The sequence below is a fragment of the Lampris incognitus genome, chromosome 20 (genome assembly GCF_029633865.1).
Source record: "Lampris incognitus isolate fLamInc1 chromosome 20, fLamInc1.hap2, whole genome shotgun sequence".
Taxonomy (NCBI): Eukaryota; Metazoa; Chordata; class Actinopteri; order Lampriformes; family Lampridae; genus Lampris; species Lampris incognitus.
Window position 1 is genome coordinate 18,515,060 of NC_079230.1, and position 22,391 is coordinate 18,537,450.

General features: G+C 43.1%; 1 protein-coding gene and 1 non-coding gene across 2 annotated transcripts in view; one reads left to right on the forward strand and one right to left on the reverse strand.

Annotated features, from left to right (window-relative positions):
• Positions 1–22,391, reverse strand: part of dysf (dysferlin, limb girdle muscular dystrophy 2B (autosomal recessive)) — a 123,112-nt gene that overhangs the window by 49,994 nt on the left and 50,727 nt on the right. The window contains exons 24-40 of the mRNA XM_056300182.1: positions 22,056–22,187; positions 21,127–21,293; positions 20,513–20,627; positions 20,104–20,209; positions 19,553–19,695; positions 19,009–19,182; positions 18,384–18,468; positions 17,543–17,620; positions 12,298–12,479; positions 11,231–11,371; positions 10,944–10,973; positions 10,615–10,650; positions 10,255–10,296; positions 7,998–8,099; positions 6,686–6,847; positions 2,339–2,501; positions 1,631–1,704 (exon numbers count right to left, since the gene is read on the reverse strand). Coding sequence (XP_056156157.1) covers positions 1,631–1,704; positions 2,339–2,501; positions 6,686–6,847; positions 7,998–8,099; positions 10,255–10,296; positions 10,615–10,650; positions 10,944–10,973; positions 11,231–11,371; positions 12,298–12,479; positions 17,543–17,620; positions 18,384–18,468; positions 19,009–19,182; positions 19,553–19,695; positions 20,104–20,209; positions 20,513–20,627; positions 21,127–21,293; positions 22,056–22,187 — 1,932 coding nt within the window. The remainder of the gene's footprint in view (positions 1–1,630; positions 1,705–2,338; positions 2,502–6,685; positions 6,848–7,997; positions 8,100–10,254; positions 10,297–10,614; positions 10,651–10,943; positions 10,974–11,230; positions 11,372–12,297; positions 12,480–17,542; positions 17,621–18,383; positions 18,469–19,008; positions 19,183–19,552; positions 19,696–20,103; positions 20,210–20,512; positions 20,628–21,126; positions 21,294–22,055; positions 22,188–22,391) is intronic.
• On the forward strand, positions 11,811–11,964 carry LOC130131029 (5.8S ribosomal RNA). The gene has a single exon (XR_008812201.1). It is a non-coding gene; the product is annotated as a 5.8S ribosomal RNA (ribosomal RNA).

Here is a 22,391-nt window from a genome sequence, read left to right on the forward strand (position 1 = left end):
TGTAAAATTTGGCAGTACAGTCATGGGTTAGCAGGGTGAACAGATATATTTGAGAAACTAGGCCACATTAAAACGGTACAGATTTAAGGCAGGCTGGCAGCCAGACTGGTGGAGAGATGGCAGAGACTGATGTCCTTCTTCTTCATCTTCTTCTTCTTTCGCCTTTCCAATCTTTCTCTATGTCCTCCTCTGTTTCACTCTGCGCTGTATCCATCCCTCAGTACCCTTTCTCCTCCACCTTTCTTCTCCCTCTCTGAGTTTTGTCTCCCTCTTTCAGAAAACTAAGAATTCTGCAGTCATTGTAAAATACCTTTTATATCAGTACGCTTAATGTAGCAGGCACAGCACACATATCCGGGTTTGCAAGTTCACGCAGAACCCTTAATTAAATGTTCTTTGTGTGTGTGTGTGTGTGTGTGTGTGTGTGTGTGTGTGTGTGTGTGTGTGTGTGTGTGTGTGTGTGTGTGTGTGTGTGTGTGTGTAACCAGACAGATTTGAACTGGGATTAGGTTGACTGGAAAATAATTTCCAGTCTTTTACAAGGCTGGGAAGAGAGACAAAGCAAGCAAGCAATAAAGAAAAAAAGAAAGAAGAAAAAGAAAGAAAAAGGGGTAAAAAAGAAAGAGAGGTAATTAGATGATAGAAAGCGGGGGAGAGCAACAGCAAACATCGGGACAGAGCAGGAGAGAGGGCAAGTCAACGAAAGATAGGGAAAGAGCGAAAGAGAGAGATGGCGATATGGCGAGAGAGCGATGTCTTAACGGGCGGTGACCAGCACGGGCCTTGTGGTTTCCATGGTTACCGCCAACCACAGAGACAGTTGCCATGTCATCATGTCACAGCATGTTTATTTTTGCTGCTCATAGTACTGAACAGACTCACACACACACACACACACACACACACACACACACACACACGAACATGCACGGTACATATACAAAAGCGTTCTTGTTGCTTTCCCTCACTCCTTCCAGAACCGGTAAACACTACACGTAACGCTCACCCTAAACTTAACATGACCCCTGACCTCAAAATGGACCCTTTTCAAAGGAAGGGGAAAGCCAAAAAGATCTTAAGTCCAACATATAAAACTCATACCAGTCCCCATGACTATAGTAATGCAATTACTCACACAAAACTACACAGCCAGAATTGTGAAGCCAGACGTTCCTCGTGGAAAGAGGAATACTTCATACTTGCCCTTTAGAGTCGTTTGTCATTAAAACCCACACCCAAAACACACACATTTACACATTTGTACATTACAATGATGCACAACGCTCATAAACACTAAAGTAACAAGAATAAAGATGTAGACAGTAGGTTTTTGGAAACGCAAGCGCAAATGCAAACACACACACAAAGAAAGGACGAATACACATGCAAAGACATAAAGAATACACATGTATCTTAAACCAACATCAATGCGTTCTTTTGTCACTTCTGACCGGCAATGTTGCACAAAGCTATGTTTCAACTTTTTTCCTCTCTAACAAATGTGGCAATTATTGAAAATCAACGGCAAACGTGTTCAAATGAATTCATCGATTGCTCGAAATGGCTGAATGACTAACTGGCTGACTGCTACTGGCTTACATAGTTACTGATCAACTGATCAATCAATTACCTGTGCCGGTACCAGTGGCTCCTTGTCGTCAATGTCAATCAAGACGTCGTCACGGGGAGCCTGGACCACCTCATCTACGCACACCCACATGCATATGTGCAACCCCACACACACGCACACACACACACACACCAGAAAATGTCAAAAAGCATATTATTAGTTAGCCTAACCACCGCCATCACCTCAGTAATAGGAGAGGGATAAACACACAAATTGTATATAGACTGCAAAGGAAACAGATTATTCAAGATTTTAGTTTTAGCATGCTCATGTGGTCACACTTGATTTTTAATCTGCTTTTGTCACCACAATCCATACAACAGAATTCTGCACGAGTCCCATGTTGCAAAGCTGATACCCTGTAATTGTAGCTCTCGATGAAAGCATTAAAGCAAATTTGTTGCTACTTTAATGTTCAAAATCAGAGTCTGTTTACACATAGAGGGAATTTTACTTTCTTGGTATCTCACAAAAAACACACAAGACGAGTTACACAAGTAGAGTATCAGAAGTGAATAGGTGGAGGCAGCTAATTTAGGTTAGGTAAAGCCTTTTCTATACAGTGCAAACATAAATCTAGTAAGTTGAAAAAGGAAAAATATGCAAGCAGTGGAGACTTCTAAATACAGTATTCGCAAATGAGAATATTTCTTCAGTCCAGCTCTCTATCCCTCAATCCAACCCTCCCTCTACCCATCTCTCTTTCACCTCGCTCCTCCTCTCCCTCTTCCCCGTCTTCCTGTGGTTTGCATCTGTACTCCTCCAGAGTCTGGATGGTGCACTGCCCGACCACTGGCTTCCTCCCAAACTGTCGATTGTCGATCACCTTGATGATGATCGGGGGCATGTACAGCTCCTCACGGGGAAGTCTCTATGGGGGGACAGAAGTAGAGAACAAGGAAGACAGAAACAAGGTGAGCAGCATGTCTGTGAATGTTCTCAGGTGAGCAAGGTTAGAAAGTGGGGAAGAGGCATGTTCAAAGGGAGCGAGAATGGGTTTTGGAGGGAAGAAGAGAAAAACATAGAGAAAGATTATTGTTACCTTAGGAAAATGAAAAGGAAAGAGGACCATAGAAACCAGAAAAGACAAATTATTGGGTAAAAGATAGAGATGAAGATGGAAAGTGTTTTATATGACAATATTTCCAAGATTCTAAATCATACTGAGAAAATAAAAGATGGAACGACAACAAGATAGAGGGAACGACAAGATAGAGGGAATAAGGAAAGAGAAGATAGGATGAGAGAGAAAAAAGGAAAAGGAACATCAAGACAAGATGAGGGACAAACGAGGAGTTCAGATGCCGTTCGTGATTCTGACCTAGGACTGCGGCATTTTCCATTGCACCCATGCAAATTGGTTATGCCTCCTGGGCAGCTGATGCTAACTGGCTATGGCTGGTGAATGTCTGATTCTGATTGGTCATGCCTTGGTGACTGTCCAATCAGAACATCATTTCACCTTGCTGACCCCTCTTACCCAGGAAGAAATTACCCCATTTCTACAGGATTCAACTTCTAGAGATTTCGACAGTCTTTTCAGTCTGTCATTTGTAATTTGACCCACTGCCAAAGAGTGGTACATCTTGTTTTGTAAAACGTGTCATCCCATGTGTCGAAGTGATTGTAAGAGCTGGAAATGAACATGAAAACTGCTTACAAAAGACAAGCAGACCATCACTTGATCTCACTGCTGAAAAGGTTTTGAGGGCGTTGATAACACACACATTTTTAGCTAACAAAAATCGAGAGTAAACATCAAGCTCATTCACTGGAACTCATTCAAAATGTGTTTGTGGATGATGTGTAAGTTTCTTTCTTTCTGCTCAATTGTACCCAACCAATTACCCCACTCTTCCCGAGCCATCCTGGTTGCTGCTCCACCCCCTCTGCCAATCCAGGGAGGGCTGCAAACTATCACATGCCTCCTCCAATACATGTGGAGTCGCCAGCCGCTTCCTTTCACCTGACAGTGAGGAGTTTCCCAATTTTCTGGTTCATGATGTTCAGCTATGGCAGATAATAACCGCAATACGTATTCCGATTGCAAACATTGTGTTGTTGCGAGTAAATTAACACTGTTATTAAAAAGATGCACCCAATATATTATGATTACGCTCAAAACATTCTCAACAAACTCGACCTTGGTTTAGGTGCACCTGACGGTCAATACAAACAACTAATTAAAGGAAATTATATTACGCTGTTGCGCCATATGAAGAAGTTGGATTTAAGTGAACTATTCACATGGCGATTTCATATCCTCCTTGGCTTATGAAAAGACTTACATGGTAAACTCAAAACCTTAATATTGTTAACATTAAATGGTTGGAGTCAAGTCAGGAGTTGTATTTCAGGGAAAAAATACATGCATGATACTTTCCACATTCCAGTTTAAGCTGTCATATAAAAACACTTCAGTAGGTCGATGCAAGATCTTAATCTTGTTAACATTAAACTGTTGGAATCAAAGTAAGGCACAGTATTTATGGGAAAAATATTTGAATGATATTTCCATATTTTCGCTTAGGCACTCATACGAAAACACTTAGCTGGTCAACACAGGACCTTAATGTTGTTAACATAAAACTGCTGGAACCAATTCAGGAGCAGTATTTAAGGGAAAAATATATGCTTGACATTTCCAGATTCCAGTTCAGGCGGGCATAAGAAAACACTTAGGAGCATGAATATAATAGTATATGGTGTCATTAGGCAACCGAAAATTGTGCGAGAGCGGGTAATGGACAGCCAATCACAACACGGGTCAGGCCAAAGGCAGGAATTTTGAATGGCCAATCAAAGGTAAAGAGAAAACATCCATCCTCTGAGCCCGCCCATCACCTGTCAAAACTGATTGAATTCATAAGCTCTCAAAATACGCTGTAACATGCTTTATCCGAGCAATAACGGAACAGGTCTGTTTTTCTGCTTGCAAGCTGTATTTATGTTCACACAGCTAGTTTGTTCCTGAGTCGGCGCTGTCTAGACTCTTTCTTTTTTTTGTGTTTTCGCCAAACATCTTTTACACGCTTTCCTTGCTCGCGAGATCTCCTCTCACATGTTTTTTTTTTGGTAGCCTGATGACACCAGTAGTACTACCAGTACCGGCATTGTGGAATTCCAATTTTCCCCAATTCCCTTCAGGGAACAACCTGAGTTTCATCCAATCTCTCACTGGAAACTTTATTGTATTTTAAGAGCAAACAAAGGCTGTTGAAACCTCATCCTGTTTCCGATATTGTAAATGGTTTCAATACTATGTAATTAGAGGTAATTGTGAAGACTTGAACTGCAAGTCGTTTGGTCCATGAAGCTTTGACTCTGGAGAAAGACTTGAATATTTTTTTCAGACATTGTACATAAATTTAAAATGTTCTCCAACTTTCAATTGTAGATTTCTATATTCATGGAATTGTTTTTTCTATTTTGATAGAAAACAGGAATTCACTGTTTATTCCACTAAATTAAAAACCACTCAGAAAGTCATTCCATACGAATCAACTGTACTGTTTAGTGAACAGCTTCTGTTCAATAAAATGAGACAGAGGTTGTTCCCACTTGAACATTTTACTCTATTTCCCATACTTTATACTATTACCTAACATTTTATCATAACTTTTGAAAATCTTCATCCTTGTAAATGAGGACTTGGAAAATATATTTTAGGGAAAAAAAGTTCTTGCCTCTATTTTGGAAAAAGCATAGGTCCTGAATTTTATATTCTATCACTACACAGACTCCACCACAGGTGATGCCCCACATTATTATTGGTGTGAGAGTTGGATTAAAAGTGAACAGCTTAATCTCTGTCCACGTCAAACTGACTCTTCTCATCGTCCAGACAGACATAATGGGGGTCAGTATAAAGTCATGGTGTGTGCATGTTGTCTGGTCCACAGAGAGAATCCATCTGATAAATGTATGGCTGTGTACTACTGTGGCAGCCAATATTACTGTATAAAAGCCAGCAGCAAGGTCCAAGAGGGTATTGAATCCCTTGTTGTCTAGGAAAAATATGGGAACAGAAAGGGCATGAATAATGCTCTTGTCGATCTTGAATACTTGCCTCGGGAGCCAGTGAGCAAGGCACTTTACTCCCCATTGCATTGTATTTTCTCTAGACTGTGAAGTGTAAAACATATCAAATGAACTCCAATGCCACCCCCCAAAAACGTGGTTGTTTTTACGGTATATTCTAGGAACAGACTGGATATTCTCGTAAGAGTAGAAGCATTTGAGTACAGTAGACGCCCTGTCGTCTTAGTGGTTGAGTTGATTAAGATAAACGACCGATACAAACCACATCATAGTCAAACTCTCATGAGTCCTGAAAGCAGTGGGCCTCTCTGCTGATTACAGCTGTGCGTGCATGTGTACTGCTGTCCATGTATGTGTGTGTGTGTGGAGGTGTGGCCATGTGTATTTATGCTGGTACCGTCTGGATGAATGATGCAAAAGTGGTGTGTGTGTGTGTGTGTGTTTGAATGTGCATGTTTGTGAATGAGTGCATGTAGACGTCTGTGTTAACTACGTGTGCTAATGCAATTGCATGTGCACACCAAATTAAGTATCATCTTTGAAGTAATTATCTAAAACTTAAGACTGGTCTCTGTATAATGTCACCAAATCTTCATAGATTTTTACAAACATACTCGACATGATCTTTTCTTGCCTTTCAATGGTGTCGTGTCAGGAAGAAATTTGGATATTGTGATATCATGATAACAGTTTTGTTCTCTGAATTAATAACAAGAATCTATTCCCTAAAATCTAAGATGAGGTCTGACATATTTGAGGGAGTGTCATCGGAAGACTACTTTTAGTTTGATATTATACTTTGCACTACCAGTGGCTTATCATTTGAGTTCTTTTGAGAAGAAATGGCTTTAGAACCTTGGAAAACTTGCTTTAAAATGCTGTTTAAAAGTGTGTGTGCATGTGTGTGCATGCATGTGTGTGCGTGTGCGTGTGTGTATCCTTCATAGCTGTTTGCAGTTGAATTCTGTGTGAACTGCGTATGAGCATCAAGTTGCGTGTCTCCATGTTCCTCACCACATCGATGAAAAGTGTACTGATGTCAAAGTTAGGTTTCTTCTTCACATTGTGTATGACACAGCTCTGGACCATGGCACCTCCACACTCCACCTGCAGGCTGGGAGATGTAACACTGGCTAACTGGAAACTCTTCAGGTTACGAACACCCCATGCCAAAATCTGAAAGAAGGGGTAGGAAGAGGTGACAGATGGAAAGACAAAAGCAAAACTTGAATGAAAGGTAACAGAAAACTGATTAAATTTGCTCAATGTCAGGATCTGTAGTGAGGGAGGACAGATCTGTTTCAGCTTGTCGCATAATAATACAACAATAATAACACTAATGTAATGGCGCCAATGCCAATACTAGTGCAGATGCTAGTAATAACAGGGTTGTACTAATAATTTCTTTGTAGAGCACTTATAAAAACTAAGAATTCACGATAACTAACCATTGCTAAAAAGGAAGTCAAATAGATTGTCATTAGGCAACAACATCATAAAGGTAAAACATGACAGAAGTGAAATTTCAAGAAAAAAATTATAGAGAGAGAGAGAGAGAGAGAGAGAGAGAGAGAGAGAGAGAGAGAGAGAGAGAGAGAGAGAGAGAGAGAGAGAGAGAGAGAGAGAGTTACCAGCAGATAAAACTTGCTATTTGGTTTCCAGGTCTCAAAATTTACCAGACTGGTGGGAGAAAGTATGATAACTGGATTTAGCATTGTGTTTTTACATAGCCACATAGCTACCAGTGTATATGAAAATGTGAAAAGCAAAGCATTTACAGCATGGAAGCGACACTAGCTATCCAACCAACCAATTGACTTTGGTCCATTTAGCAGCTCCAGGCCATTTATCTTTCTCATACACAGACTGCAACATCAGCAATATATTTATATATTTTATTTAGTTAGTCATTATTATCCCTGGTAAAAAAAAATCAGCCAATTAATCTGTTGTGATGTGCTCATTTTACTGGTAAGAGCGACAAAGTTAGCGTTGATAGAAATCCGAGGATTCTCATGGATCATTAGTTGTTGGGAGCAGCAGAAAATGAAGAGTATAGCTGAGCACTATCGATCATTGATATCGATCACTAACTACTCCTACCTAACTAGCTCTACTATGACTATTTCCTCCATTTCCATAGCGAATGTAAAAACAAAGCCGCATCTCCACCGACAGATTTCTTAGGTTACAAAGTGGATGACGAGCCGCTAGCTGCCAGACATCGACCGTAACAGGAGAAAAAAACAAAACAAAAGATGTTCAAATATGCTGCGAAGTTAAGATCGTGGGAAATATTGCTGTTGCTAGTCGTCGTCAACGATACCTCTATGGCGGTTCTTTGTAGCACAGGCTTGATCCCCTGCGGAACCATGTAGATGTTGGGCTCCCTCTGGGGGGGAGGGTACGGCAGGTCGGACTCGTCCGGCTGCCAACACGAACACGGGAGACAGACACGAGTCAGACACACAGACCTCAGACGTTCAGCGTTCACGTCATGCTACTAACGGTAACCAAATATGAGTCACTTCTTACGAATACAACATAAAAATGTGCAAACAGGTGTTAAAAATAGCCAGACGCATTAGTTTTATTTTTTAGGGGAAACATATAAATCAATGTTAGAAGACATAATATACGGTCGCAATGTTGATATACAGCAAGACCAAATGTCACCACCTTAAGGAGGAGGTGAGTAATTTCAGGTTTTGGATACAGCGGCACTTTCAACAAATCAGCTCTGTCGCGGCAAACGTTACAGACCCAACCAGCAATACAAACAAAGAGAATATGTCAGGGAAAATCTTTTCGGTGACAGCTGACGTTCAGCTATTTGAAGACAGACTACACAGTAAATTAAAGGACGGAGAAAAGGGCAGCCAGGCCGGATAAGGTAGATTAAGCAAGAAAGATTTAATAGTTTAAGAACATTTGAGTCAGGAAAACACGCATCAAGGCATGCTTGTTACTTTTATGTAATTCTAAACTGTGCCACTGAATACAGTGTGCAAGTGGCAAGTGTTCAAAAGTGCAAGTGTTTGTGTGTGTGTGTGTGTGCGTGTGCTGATTTTTTTACTACTCTGTTATAGCAAGAAGCCTGTTTTGGATTACAGAGCAGGGATAACAAATTTTCCTGAGACACCTCTTCCAAATCATCCCTGCATTAGTCCTTCAGACACATACATACACGCGCACATGCTCTGACAAACACACTGTGTTAATACTCCAAGGAGACATACAATTTTGGGACCTGGGATAACATTAGGTTGTGAATGTCAACATGCTTGTGAGCTTGTACAATGCATAATTGTAGCTCAGTTTGTGTGTGTGTGCGCGCGTGTGTGTGTGTGTGTGTGTGTGTGTGCGCGCGTGTGTGTGTGTGTGTGTGTGTGTGTGTGTGTGTGTGTGTGTGTGTGTGTGTGTGTGTGTGTGTGCATGTGTTTTCACATTTGGTGACTGTGGGGAAACACTCCACAGCTTGGACTCCATAGCTTGGACTCATGTCAATGACAGTATAAGAGGCCTTGATGTCATCTGTTGAGGCACTGTCCCATATTTCCCTTTACACAAGAATGTACACTGAGACTCATAGCTTGGAAATGTAAAATGAGACAATGCATGGATGGATGCATGGATGATGGTTGGATGGATGGACGGGCTGACTGGGGAAAAATAACATTTGTTCCATAAATTTGTAGACAAAGTTAACTTTACATTGGAAGTCATAAAATGGTTAAATAGGGAAACAAAGAGAAAAGGGAGAAAAGATTGATGGACAGATGATGTATGGATGGGTGGACGGATGTGTAGTGGCATGGCAATCCAGCCACTAATGTATTTTTTCACATTAAATGAAAAGAAAGAGACCTTAAGACAGGGAGAGTCAGTGACTAAATGGATAAATAGCTCTTTAGACGGATGGATGAGGACACTTTTCATAATATATCATTGTACAGGGGACAGCTTTGCTTCTGTGACTCATATAATGGAAATCATAAAATCCAGGCCCGAGCCAAGAAGACATTATTATAAACAGAGTCTAACTGGCCACTGGGAAACATGGGAAACTGAGCCATATATCTAAAATTGTGACACTGAAAGGATTTGGACATTTTTAGAAGCTTTCACTGATTCAGTTTTTACTCCCTGGAATCCATTTTGTTGCCTAGTGATATTATTCCAAAACTATCATCACTGGTTGCAATTGTTTTGTTGCCAGGGGATATTAGTTTAAGTTTTTTTAACCTTTATTTATTCATGGATGTAGGGAAGAGTTTGACGCACATGCATACTGTTTTAGCACCGCCCTGTTTCATAGTCACACAGCCACACACATCCAGTGTATCAAGAGCAGTTGTAAAGTATGGGTCATTTGGTCATTAGTCAAATGTTAAATGAAAGAACTAGTCGTTCATGTTTTGATGCTGTTGCTTCAACATCAGCTTTGCTGTTAGGAGAACTGAGGCTAATTTAACTAGTAGGTACCATCAGAATGTTTGTTTTTGTTTATGTGTCTTCGTGTGGTGTGTGTGTGTGTGTGTGTGTGTGTGTGTGTGTGTGTGTGTGTGTGTGTGTGTGTGTACCCATTGCTGCAGGTTTTCTGAGAGGAATCCTTGAAGCAGCAACTGAGGAAGCCCCAATGAAAAAATAGGAGATAACAGAACATCTCAGCACCAATAAGCAAATGATGATAATGATCAAAACAGGTATCTTAATCCAATCTGTCCATTGAAATTCATTAACACTAAACTTTACCAGTTTTGGAATGAATCCAAATTTTACAGACTCCAATTCTACCAGAGACATGTGTGTTGTCCCTCATGATCAGGTGACAGAACATTGTGTTTTTTATTTTGCATTGTGATGCCCAGGCATTGATTTGGATATGTGTCCAAAAAAAAAAAGCATCAGAAGTTTTGCAGGCGTTTTTACAGCAATGTTACCTCATCCAGAACATGGGTGGAGGACATGATGTCTCCCTACGGGACAAAAAGAGACACTGCTGAGTTCAAAGACAAGGAAATAAAAAAAAGACATTCAGAAAGAAGACGTGGTGTAAAGGTGAGACAGATTCAAAAGTAATACATGAAAGAAAAAAGACATCGTTTGAGAAGAAGAGACAGACTGAAAAAGTTGGGTAGGGAGCGTGAAAAGACCATTATGAGTATAGAAACAGAGGCTCTCTGGAAAGAGAAAGAAACACTGCGGGCAGAAAAGGAAGATGGGATGACAGAGAGAATGAAGGAAAACAAACAACCAAACAAAGACTGACCTCTTGACCTGGAATATGATGAATCGCTGGCTGGAAAGAAAAAGTGGAAATAGAAAGAAGAGAGGGAGAGAGGTGGAGTATAATGTTATGCACACTGCATTTCATTTTACACATTTAAATAAAGTTTTGAGTGACTGAATAAATAATTGAATGATTAATTGATTGATTTCAAATGACGGCTTCAGAGGACGTCGCTGAATTAAGCTAAACCGAAGGCGAGGGAGCGAGAGGAGGAGGCGGCGCTACGAAGGGAGGGAAAGGGTGAAAAGTGAAGGATGACCTCTGACCTTCTCCCTGCGAATGAGCTCGAAGGCGGCCAATAGCTCCCCGGCATTCTTTTCGCCGAAGCGAATGGGGAACCAGGCCAGGCGAGGGGAGGAAGTCACAGAGGGCTGACACACACATCGCCCCATGAACTCATCCGCCCCCTAAAACAAAAGAAAAGAAATACATTTAGACATATTTACTTACACACACACACACACACACACACACACACACACACACACACACACACACACACACACACACACACACACACATTTGACACAAGGGCAAGGGATTTAGTATTAAAAGTTTGTTTTTTGTTTTTGATAGATTGAAAGTTGTGCAAAACTTTAATGCAGATAAAGCAAGAAAGAAATAAACCAAACCAACCCCAACTTAATTGGAATAAATTGTGTTCAAATTACTCAAATCTGGATTGACCCATAACAGACTGGACTACAACGCAACTGAAATTGAACTGAATTAAATACACCGTAACTGAAGTGAACTGCTCTGAATTGAATCGAAACCCCCAAAAGCTTTTTAATACCCTGTTTGGATGAATAGTGTCGAACCTGGACACTTGAAAGTGAAGTGTACAACTCTTAGTGGTGGATCACTCGGCTTGTGTGTCGATGAAGAACGCAGCTAGCTGCAAGAACTAATGTGAATTGCAGGACACACTGATCATCGACATTGCGAACGCACCTTGCGGCCCCAGGTTCCTCCCGGGGCCGCGCATGTCTGAGCGTCGCTTTGCCATCAGTTGGGAAGGAGAGGAAAAAAATAGGCATTTGCTTTTCCCCCCTCCTCTCATATTACATCATATACTTATAGCAAATACCATACTTTAAGTCCCCCTTCATGCACATTTCTACGCCTTAGGATGAGCCCCTCCTAGGTGGTCCAATTAGTCTTTCGCCCCTATACCCAGGTCGGCTGAGCGATTTGCACATCAGGACCGCTGCAGGTCTCCATCAGAGTTTCCTCTGGCTACGCCCTGGCCAGGCAGGGCCACCAAATTGAGAGGAATGTTGCAAGACACATGCAGGGACGGACGAACACACACTGTCCTTCAGATACTCACGTATGTGTCCTGATCGTACAGCTCCACCACTATGTTGGGTGGGTTTGCCATGGTTTGCTCGGGGTCTCCGAAGATCTCCACCTCGTAGAAGATCAGCGTCTGGTCCCAGGTGGGGTTCAGAGTGTTACGCACCGTCACTGTCTTCTGGGACTGATGAAGGAAGGAAACGATGGCATAGGGGTCTGGGGTGGGGGGAGGAGGAGATGATTTGTTTGTTTCAGTGGGATTCAGAGTTTTCAAGAGTACAGTTGCTGTCTTCTAAGACAAACGAATAGAAGTTAATATGAAAGAGAGCTAGAGAGAGTTTTTTTCACGAATATGCAAGGATAAGGGCCTTTCCGGATCATATTTGGAAACTCCTCTTCTTCATCAGTACCTGTTAGATGAAGAAATCCTCAAAGTTGTATGTGAGATTACTTCCCCATTTGCCTGCTTTGTGAATGGGATCTCCTCATTGGTCATTTGTCTGACATAAGATTTTAGTGATCATTTTTAAAGCATCACTAAGTTAGGACTCAAGTGATAGCTGAGACGCTTTATCCCCCAGTGTGCAGTCTCAGATACATGGGCATCGTCACTCCAACCGTTATAAAATCCAGCTTTATAAATAAAGGGGATGAGACTTTTTAATTCTCATTCACCCTAAGGACCACTACTATCTAGAACTGGGACCATGCCCGAGGACCTTCAACTCCAGAACACAAAGATAACCCATCAAGATGCTTTTTGACATGCACTTTTATAGACTTAATTTTAGGCAATGTTCATATTCTTGGTTCTTCACTATCTTATTGTCTTACCTCTTGTTATCATCCTATCAGTTGATGTTCTCTTGTGTTGCTGAATTTTCAGCTTGCTGTTTTTTTTTTCTTCTTTACTTGATTATCGGAATAACAACTCAAGTTGGGGGCATCCGGGTGGCATGGCGGTCTACTCTGTTGCCTACTAACACAGGGCTCGCCGGTTCGAATCCCTGTGGTACCTCCGGCTTGGTCGGGCATCCCTACAGACACAATTGTCTGTGTCTGCGGGTAGGAAGCTGTATGTGGGTGTGTCCTGGTCACTGCACTAGTGCCTCCTCTGGTTGGTTGGGGTGCCTGTTCAGGGGGGAGGGGGAACTGCGCACTACATCCCCCTGGTGAAACTCATCACTGTCAGGTGAAAAGAAGCAGCTGGTGACTCCACATGTATTGGAGGAGGCATGTGGTAGGCTGCAGCCCTCCCCGGATTGGCAGAGGGGGGCGGAGCAGCGACCGGGATGGCTCGGAAGAGTTGGGTAATTGGACGGGTACAATTGGGGGGGAAAGGGGGTGGGAAATTAAAAAAAAAAACCTTTCACCTCCATGCAGAGAAAAACTCCTCTACGGGGTGTAGGAAGGGGGACTATGGAGGCAGGAATAGTACTGACATCCCGGGATGTGCAGCAAGCCAGTCTGTGACTGCAGCAGTGTGGTGCAAGGCCATATTATACCACCCAACAATGAAGGTAGGGGAGTTTCTGCCCCTCGACTTCCTCCTCCGCTGGCATAAGTCGATTATGCAGGTCATCCAGAAAAAAAAAGAAAGAAAAAAAACCAACTAAAGTTAAGGTGACTTTCTCAGCCCAGGTTCATTAAAATGCTACACGTTGTAATCATGAATAAACTCAAACCTTCTGTCAGGAATACCAGTATATAAGAAACACACTCAGCCTGATCGAAACCAATACGAAGGTTCTTAGGGAAACTGGATTCTGCCACAGATTGATTAAGTATGAGTTTGAAGGCACAATGTTGTATGTTCAAGAGTGCAGAACGTATTTAAAAAAATATTCTCCTGTTTATTGTCACAGTGAGCCATTACCATCAGGGAAGGAGGAGAATAAATCACAATTGTCCGATTGTAACAAGCGTGACCGCAATGCCACAGGTAATACTGGAGAGAGGACACTGATGCATAGCAGTATAGTATGTATGTATGTATGTGTGTGTGTGTGTGTGTGTGTGTGCATGTGTATACATCATTGAGCATGTATGATGAGTATCTGCATGTCGATGTGTTACATTTATAAGTGAATCTAACCACGTTGTCGTGTGCATGCGTGCGTACGTGTGAGTGTGTGTGTGTGTGTGTGTGTGTGTGTGTGTGTGATTATGACTGTTCCCAGTGTCAAACTAACTCTAACTCCAGATTATTCCAAGATCCTACTCCCACTCCTAACCAGAGTGACATCACTGGCTCGGGAATGCCGGGTTAAGAGTTGGAGAGCAGGAACGCCACTTTGGGATATTCGGTATTCACAGCCTCTTTCTTACATAAACATACAGACACACACAAACGCGCGCAAAGGTATAAGCATGACAACAAATATATACACAATAACATGCACACAGATATAGAGATACAAATGCACATACATAACACGGGGGGGGGTATTCACATCCACACGGATGACACACACAACACATACACTTCAGTGTATACACATATGTATACTGTATACACTGGATAGAGACACACACACGCACACACACACGTACACGCATACACATTTGGTAGTTTGTTTTTCCAACCCAGTGAAGAGTCTCTGTGGAGCTGTTAGCATCAGAACAAACAGAAGTCTGGTTGCTAGTTCCCAGCCCTCAATTAACCCTAGAACTAGAACGTGAACACACACACACACACACACACACACACACACACACACACACACTCTGTACATATATGCAGTACACATAACAGTACACCACCCATAGCGACCTCCCCATTACATGCATTCCCTAAAGCTCACTTGCTCATATAACTGATGCTAACTGCCCAGGAGGTTTTCGTATGTGTGTGTGTGTGTGTGTGTGTGTGTGTGTATGTGTGTGTGTATATGTCCAGATAAGCATATGTTTCAAAATGCACTACGAAGCATTTGTGTATGTTTAGTTTTTTGTTGCATGCTGTTTGTGCATGTGAGTGTGTGTGTAGGTGTCCATGCATGCATGGCTGTCTGTGCACATGCATATGGAGGCACTGGATACTGGGTGGAGAGAGGGACCGATATCGCTAACGAGAGCAAGACAATGAGAGAGAGAGAGAGAGAGAGAGAGAGAGAGAGAGAGAGAGAGAGAGAGAGAGAGAGAGATGGAGGGAAGGAGAAAAGAATGACATTAGAATAAATAAAAACCATTTTGACAGCTAACTCCACACTTAATTATGGCCAGTCAGACACAACGCAAGACCAACAACCAAAAGACATTCATCAACTTCCCTTATGTGTGTGTGTGTGTGTGTGTGTGTGTGTGTGTGTGCGCGCGTGTGTGTAACAAGGTTGGGTGGATCCAAGTCGATAGTGATTTATCATTTCGCTCTGTGGCCTCAACGTTCTTCCTGTCTCTTATTTTTTCCTCAAGCCATCTCTGTCAGTGACTGTCTCCCTCTTTCCGAACCTCCACATCTTTCTCTTTCTCCTTTATCCTCTGTTCCCTTCATTTATCCTCTGTTCCCTTCACCCCCCCCCCGCCCCCCGGCTCAGGTAAGCTCTTGATAGGCTGTTTCTTTCAAAGTTTGGCTCTGCGTTTACATCCGAGTATGCAGTAAGCTTCTGATCAAGAAACACACCATGCAAACACTCAGACACACACACACACACACACACGCACACACACGCAGAGTGGCTGTAATTTCCATGACCTTGCCAAAAAAGCATGTTCTACCCTTTGCAAGCTTTACCCCTCTATCCCATCCCTCTCTTTTCTCTTCCTCCTTTTTATTCCTCTGACCACACTTTCTCCTTTCTATCTCCTCCCTCTCTCCTTCTCTTCTCCCTCTTTAACTCTTTCTGAATCCTCTTCCTCTCCCGTCTCTCGCTTTCATCCATCTACTTCATTTTCTCTCTCTTTCTGCCCCTCTCCCTCCGTCCCTGCTTCTATTCATTCATCTAAGTCGACCAGACCTTTAAATCTTAATGTCACTTTCCCTCTCTCCTTCCCTCCCTCCCTCTTTTTTCTCCATCTTTCCATGGTGCTTGCCTCAGCAAGGGCAGTAACGTCAAACCCTTTAATAATCTGGGGGTTTTATGAAATCATTATTTTTTAAAACTCTACGGGTTATTTTTCTAAAAACCTAGACGTGGCCTACCCCTTGTCTAATGCTCTCTCTCTTCCTCTCCCTCTCGTTCTCTCTCTTCCTCTCTCCCTCTCTCTCTCCGTCTCTCTGTGGCTTCATAAAAACAGAAATATCTCGATTCTGAACATTAATGGAAGTCTCAATATGCTTCGTATTACTGGACACTTGAACCTTGCTGTGTTATGGAATGCTACAATCTGTTCGTCTTTCTCTTAGGTTGGCTGCTAGTTCACCTACATCACTCTCTTTTCCCGTCTCTTCGTCTGCCTGTCTCCCACTGTCCCAACAAACACCGTCAATCTGTCTGTTGGGCTGGCTGACAGTGGCTGTGGCTGTTTCCCTGTCTGTCTCTCTGTCTGACTGACTGTCTGCCTGTCTATACGCCTGCCTGCCTGACTGACTGTCTGCCTGTCTGTGCGCCTGCCTGCCTGACTGTCTGACTGATTGTTTGGCTATCTGACTGACTGTCTATCTGACTGACTGACTGTCTGTCTGATTGACTGTCTGCACACCTGCCTGCCTGACTGTCTGCCTGTCTACCTGACTGGCTGTTTATTTGTCTGTCCGACTGTCTGTCCGACTGTTTACCTGTCTCTGTCCTTCTGTTTGTCTGTCTGTCTGACTGTCTGTCCATCTGTCTGTCTTTAACCCTGTCCTTTCATTCCATCCATCCTATATGCATGTCTCTATCTTTTATCTTTCTGTGAGTTCATCTGTCTGCCTGTTTGTCCCCATTTTCCCCCACATGTCTCTCTCTCTCTCTCTCTCTCTCTCTCTCTCTCTCTCTCTCTCTCTCTCTCTCTCTCTCTCTCTCTCTCTCTCTCTCTCTCTCTCTCTCTCTCTCTCTCTCTCTCTCTCTCTCTCTCTCTCTCTCTCTCTCTCTCTCTCTCTCTCTCTCTCTCTCTCTCTCCCTCTGTGTGTCTCTCTCTCTGGCCCTAATGTTTATCAGTCTGTCATTTCCTCTCAGCTCGAGAGCAGTCTGAAAAAGAGGAGTCAACACACAAAAACGCAGACATGTTCCAGACCTTTAAAATGGGACACAGGATGAGGAAATATTGTGTTGGCGACCTCGGTATTCAGCACTAACAGATAGGGGGCACCGCTGTACCCACCATTAACACATGATTCACCCGTTTTGATGTTACAGTACCTGAGAAGCTGTCTTTGTCCATGGCCAGCAGATCTCTAGCTTGGTACAGGTAACAACGCAAGTGGTAGCGGGTCCCACCTAGATAAAACAAAACACACACACACACACACACACACACACACACAAGTAAGATATTTCAAGACCCAATAGAAAGCACTTGGACAAATCCATCATTCTGATGGAGAGCAAAACATACATACACTTACCTACAGTTTCCCCGCTGTTCTGTCCTTTATGTAAACAGGAACACACTAACCTCCCCAGCCATCCATATACATACACTAACATAAGTACACACAACACACACACGCACAAATACAATCCTAATGCAGACTTTCTTTTGGGTCACGGTCTAGTTACAGTATGTCTGGTAACCATTAGCAACCAGACCATGCCCGGTTGCCATGGTAGCAAGCTGTTGGTAATGCCCACAAATTGTAAGCAGTGTTCCCTCCCAGAATGCACCACAGGTGGGCGACAGATGGACAAGCCTCCACTATTTGAGTTTAGGTGAACTTGTTCTTACGCGCGTGTGTGTGTGTGTGGTTGATAGAGTTGATATGGATATAGTGGTCATTTTGGGGGTGAAAGTGTTATGGCGTGAAGAGGTGAAAAGGGGATGAGAGGGAGTCGAGGGAAACGGCCGAGTCACACGAGGAAAAGAGGAGACAAGGTGGGCAAAGCAAAGAGGATAAGGAAAACTGAGGAAAGAGCAGGATGGAGTGTAGGAAAAGTGTGTGTGTGTGTGTGTGTGTGTGTGTGTGTGTGTGTGTGTGTGTGTGTGTGTGTGTGCATAAATAGCTCTGTGTGTGTCTTGCTGAATGAGTGCATCTTGTCTTACTGTCAAAGAAACAGGAGATGGTGGGCCTGTTGACGCCGAACGTTGTCGTTACCAACTTGTCGTCGTTCTTGTCCTCGATGCTGCTCTGTGGAAGGGGGAGGAAGGCAAATGGAATATGTTTAGCCAGAGAGAGGAGGAGAAAATGGGGAACAGGATTTAACATGGCAACAAAAAGCTCTCTTGTACTCACTGGGACGATGCCCGACAAGTGTGTAAAATCTTTCAGGCGGATGTGTGTTAACGTGCGACTTTCAATAACTCAGTCTTGAGCAGATTTACCCAGCATTTTAACCCATCACGTCTCTCTTACATTAGGACATGTTGTTTTATAATGGTCACTTAATGCTTTACTTTAAATTATAAAGAAAAGCAGAAGAAATTTGAGGAGAAAGTTTGACTAGTTCCTTTTTGCTACATTATCAGATTTTTTTAAAAAGTGTCTTTTTCATATTATCAGCACAAAATGCAGTTGAAGCCGTGCCCCCCCCCCTCCCGTTATTAATTTATATCATTTGGCCACACTGACGCCTAGTAAGCTGAATTTGACTTCTTTTTAGGTCCACGTGTCACAAAAGGTCACAGAGGAGATAGACGTGGGCGTTTTCCTCCCCTTCGTTTTCCTCACCAGGGAACATTCCAGAGCAAAGATGGCTGCTGGCCCCGTCTTCTCCAGCGGCTCCATGCGACACCTCCACCTGCGCCTCCTGAAGGAGTCGGTCTTCCTGGGTTTCAGATGGAATTTCCAACCAAACAGGGAGGCGTACTCCCACCCCTCTCTCTCTGTCTCATCTGGCCGTTGCTACGTGGACACACACACACACACACACACACACACACACACACACACACACACACACACACACACACACACACACACCATACGGCATGTTTTATGGTTAAATGTGGGAAGAATACAAGGAAAAATGGAGCATAGCAAACAATGTCTATCAATGACAGATCGCCCTGCAACCTGCAATTTATGTAAGGAGAGCACCATCTAGTGGCTGTTTCTCTCTCTTGCGCGCTCTCTTTTCACCTCTCCCACCTTACCTTCCTGAGAGCAACTGTTTTTCTCACCTTATATTTCTCTACTGTTGGATGACAAACCACACCCCCCCCCAACACATTCTGTTCTCCTTCCTGCCCTTCCTTTCTTCGTGTGTCCTCACCTTCCTGAGAGCATCCATTCTCTGCTGATCTCTCCTTCTCATCCTTATCCACCGTCTTCGACGATTGGTGTGATACATTTTCTCTGCCGGCACCCAGGACTTAGGACGGCGGTCCGGGGGAATGGTTATACCGTACTCCCAGCCTGAAGAGAGGGAGACACACACACACACACACACACACACACACACACACGCATGCAAGTACACACACTCATGTTAAGTAAGTATTGTAACCAGAATGTGTTATATGTGCACTGTGAGTCCAGGTTTTTTGGGAAAAAAAATACTGTGTTTTGACTCATTTTGTCTTCAAGCTGGTCATAAAAGTTAAAAGTTGGAGACTGAGGGAGGGAGTGCGTGAATGAGCATCAGCATCTGTGTTTTTTTATATCTATATGTCTGTGCAAGCCTTAACAATCTTATACATGTGCATAAGTGAGTGTATGTGAGAGTGGGTACATGTGTGTTCATGTGTGTGTATGTGTGTGTGTGTGTGTGTGTGTGTGTGTGTGTGTGTGTGTGTGTGTGTGTCTGTGTGCGTGACACCGTACCTTGGTCATCTACTGCTCTGTTTAGATCCTCACTCCACTCCACCTCCTCCCAAACCCAGCCTGGAGGACACTCCACCTCATCCTTTGGTACTGCCTTCTCCCCATTCTGACACACACACACACACACACACACACACACACACACACACACACACACACGGTAAATCATATACTGCTGTACTTTTTTTCAAAACTGCAATTTTGGCTCCAAAAATGCACATCAGTTTTAATACTCAGTATTATACAGTATTTGAAAATGCATACCTTTCGACAAAAAAGAGTTGGCAACTGCAGCATTGAGTAAACACTTTAAATGTAATATCAGCTTTCCTTATAATGAAACGTGCAAACACACACACACACACACACACACACACATACACACACACACGCACACACGCACACATACCACATCAGTGTAACCTTCAGGCATCCCGATCCACTGTCCACCTGGTAGTCTCATCTGATTCTCAAACACTTCCTCTGTGAAAGTCATGTGACCTGCATCCACGTCAAACAGCATCCTGGAGGGCAGGGAATAGATCAACACACCACTGTTACTTTAATACATGTACACACACACAAATACACGATGACAGACACAACTTTGCAAAAAGCGTAAAGTTTAAATCAAAGTAGAGCTAAAAGATGGGTAAAAATAGTATCAATTAAAGCTTTTTGCTTCAAAAAGACATCATCCTCCCACCAATTCCAGACGTTTGATAACATTTACTGTGATGTACACTGTGACTTGACACGCCATCAGACTATTCCATAAATACAACGGAGGATACATGGAGTAGATTTACACACCTCTACATTGGGGTAGAAAGCAATTGATGCATTTAAAGTCTATTTTATTAAATGCTTTACTTGATTCCGGCATTCATGCTGGCATAAATATAATTCAACATGACACATACTGTCACGCTCACTCACGCTCCATTTGAAACCCTGACACTCCCACCCACTCCAAATCTCTCACTCCGACTGTCAGTCATTCTCTCTGAGGTCTGTTCTTACGTTTTCTCGGGGCTGATGAACCAGTCTCCAGCCCAGGACCACCCAGAGGAGGGTTTGAAGCTCTCTTTAGGTAGTTTCACTCTACCAGTCACATCACTGAACTTGGGGTAGGTCAGACCTGTAGTACCCCAATTGCCCACTAGGGCGAGCCGTGTCTGGTTCTCGTACTGGTGAGAGGAAAGGATGGACAGTGAAGAAGGGAGGGGAGAGAGTGGGTATGTTACATAATTGAACCTCCCTGAAGATATGTGTTATATTTTCTTTGTGCATGAAATGCAAAGTGTTAAAATATGAATAATGAACATTATGTTTAGTGCGTCTCCTTTGGAAACGGATGATCCGCTATGGCGACCCCTAACGGGAGCAGCCGAAAGTAGTAGTAGATGTTTAGTGCGTCTCCCACTGACAGCGGCGATAGTTAAAGGAGTCGTGGGGGTAGCATTGCCGGTTATGTTGCAGCACTGCAGGAGTAATGCGAAAGCAACAACACTCATAGGGGTAGGTGTACTTCAGTAGTTGTAGTACAGCAGTTCAGTAGTAGTATAGTTTTACTTGCGTCCTTGACGGGAGTTCTTATATTAGGGAAACTACAGTGAGCAATGAGAATAGGAATAAGAGCCTGCTCACATAGACGGGATATACTTTTATGGAAATGAATAATGAAATCTGTTGATCGTTGTGGGGTGATTCTCTCCTAGTTTTGCCTCACCTCCACAGGGAGGCTGGAGCATATCGTCAACCGTGAAAGGTGCCTATGTCTGAATCATACAGTTGGAGCGGTAATCTGTTGACCCACTTGGGTGCACTTAATACTGCTGATAATCAGTATATATTAAATTATGGACACGTTGCATTTTAAAAGATCTTTACTCCAAGGCATCAGAAAGTCAAACTCCTCTAAAGCGGACGTTCCCTCCTTCCCTCCTTACCGTCTCAGCAAAGACAGAGAGTTTCCCCTCAGCGAACTGATTGAAGTGTTTGACATCGGCAGCCAATCCAAACCAGACTTTCACCCTCAGCTGACCAGGAAGTTTGGCTTCTCCGCCGCTGCTCTGAGGATACTGGACATGTAACACACACACACACACACACACACACACACACACACACACACACACACACACACACACACACACACACACACACACACAAAACATACAAATTTGCATAGACTAACAGATACTGCAAAATGTGCTTTTGTGTGCATGGATGCATCCAACACATCCACGTTGTGATTCAGTGAGTGTGTCCCGTCAGCGGCCTTG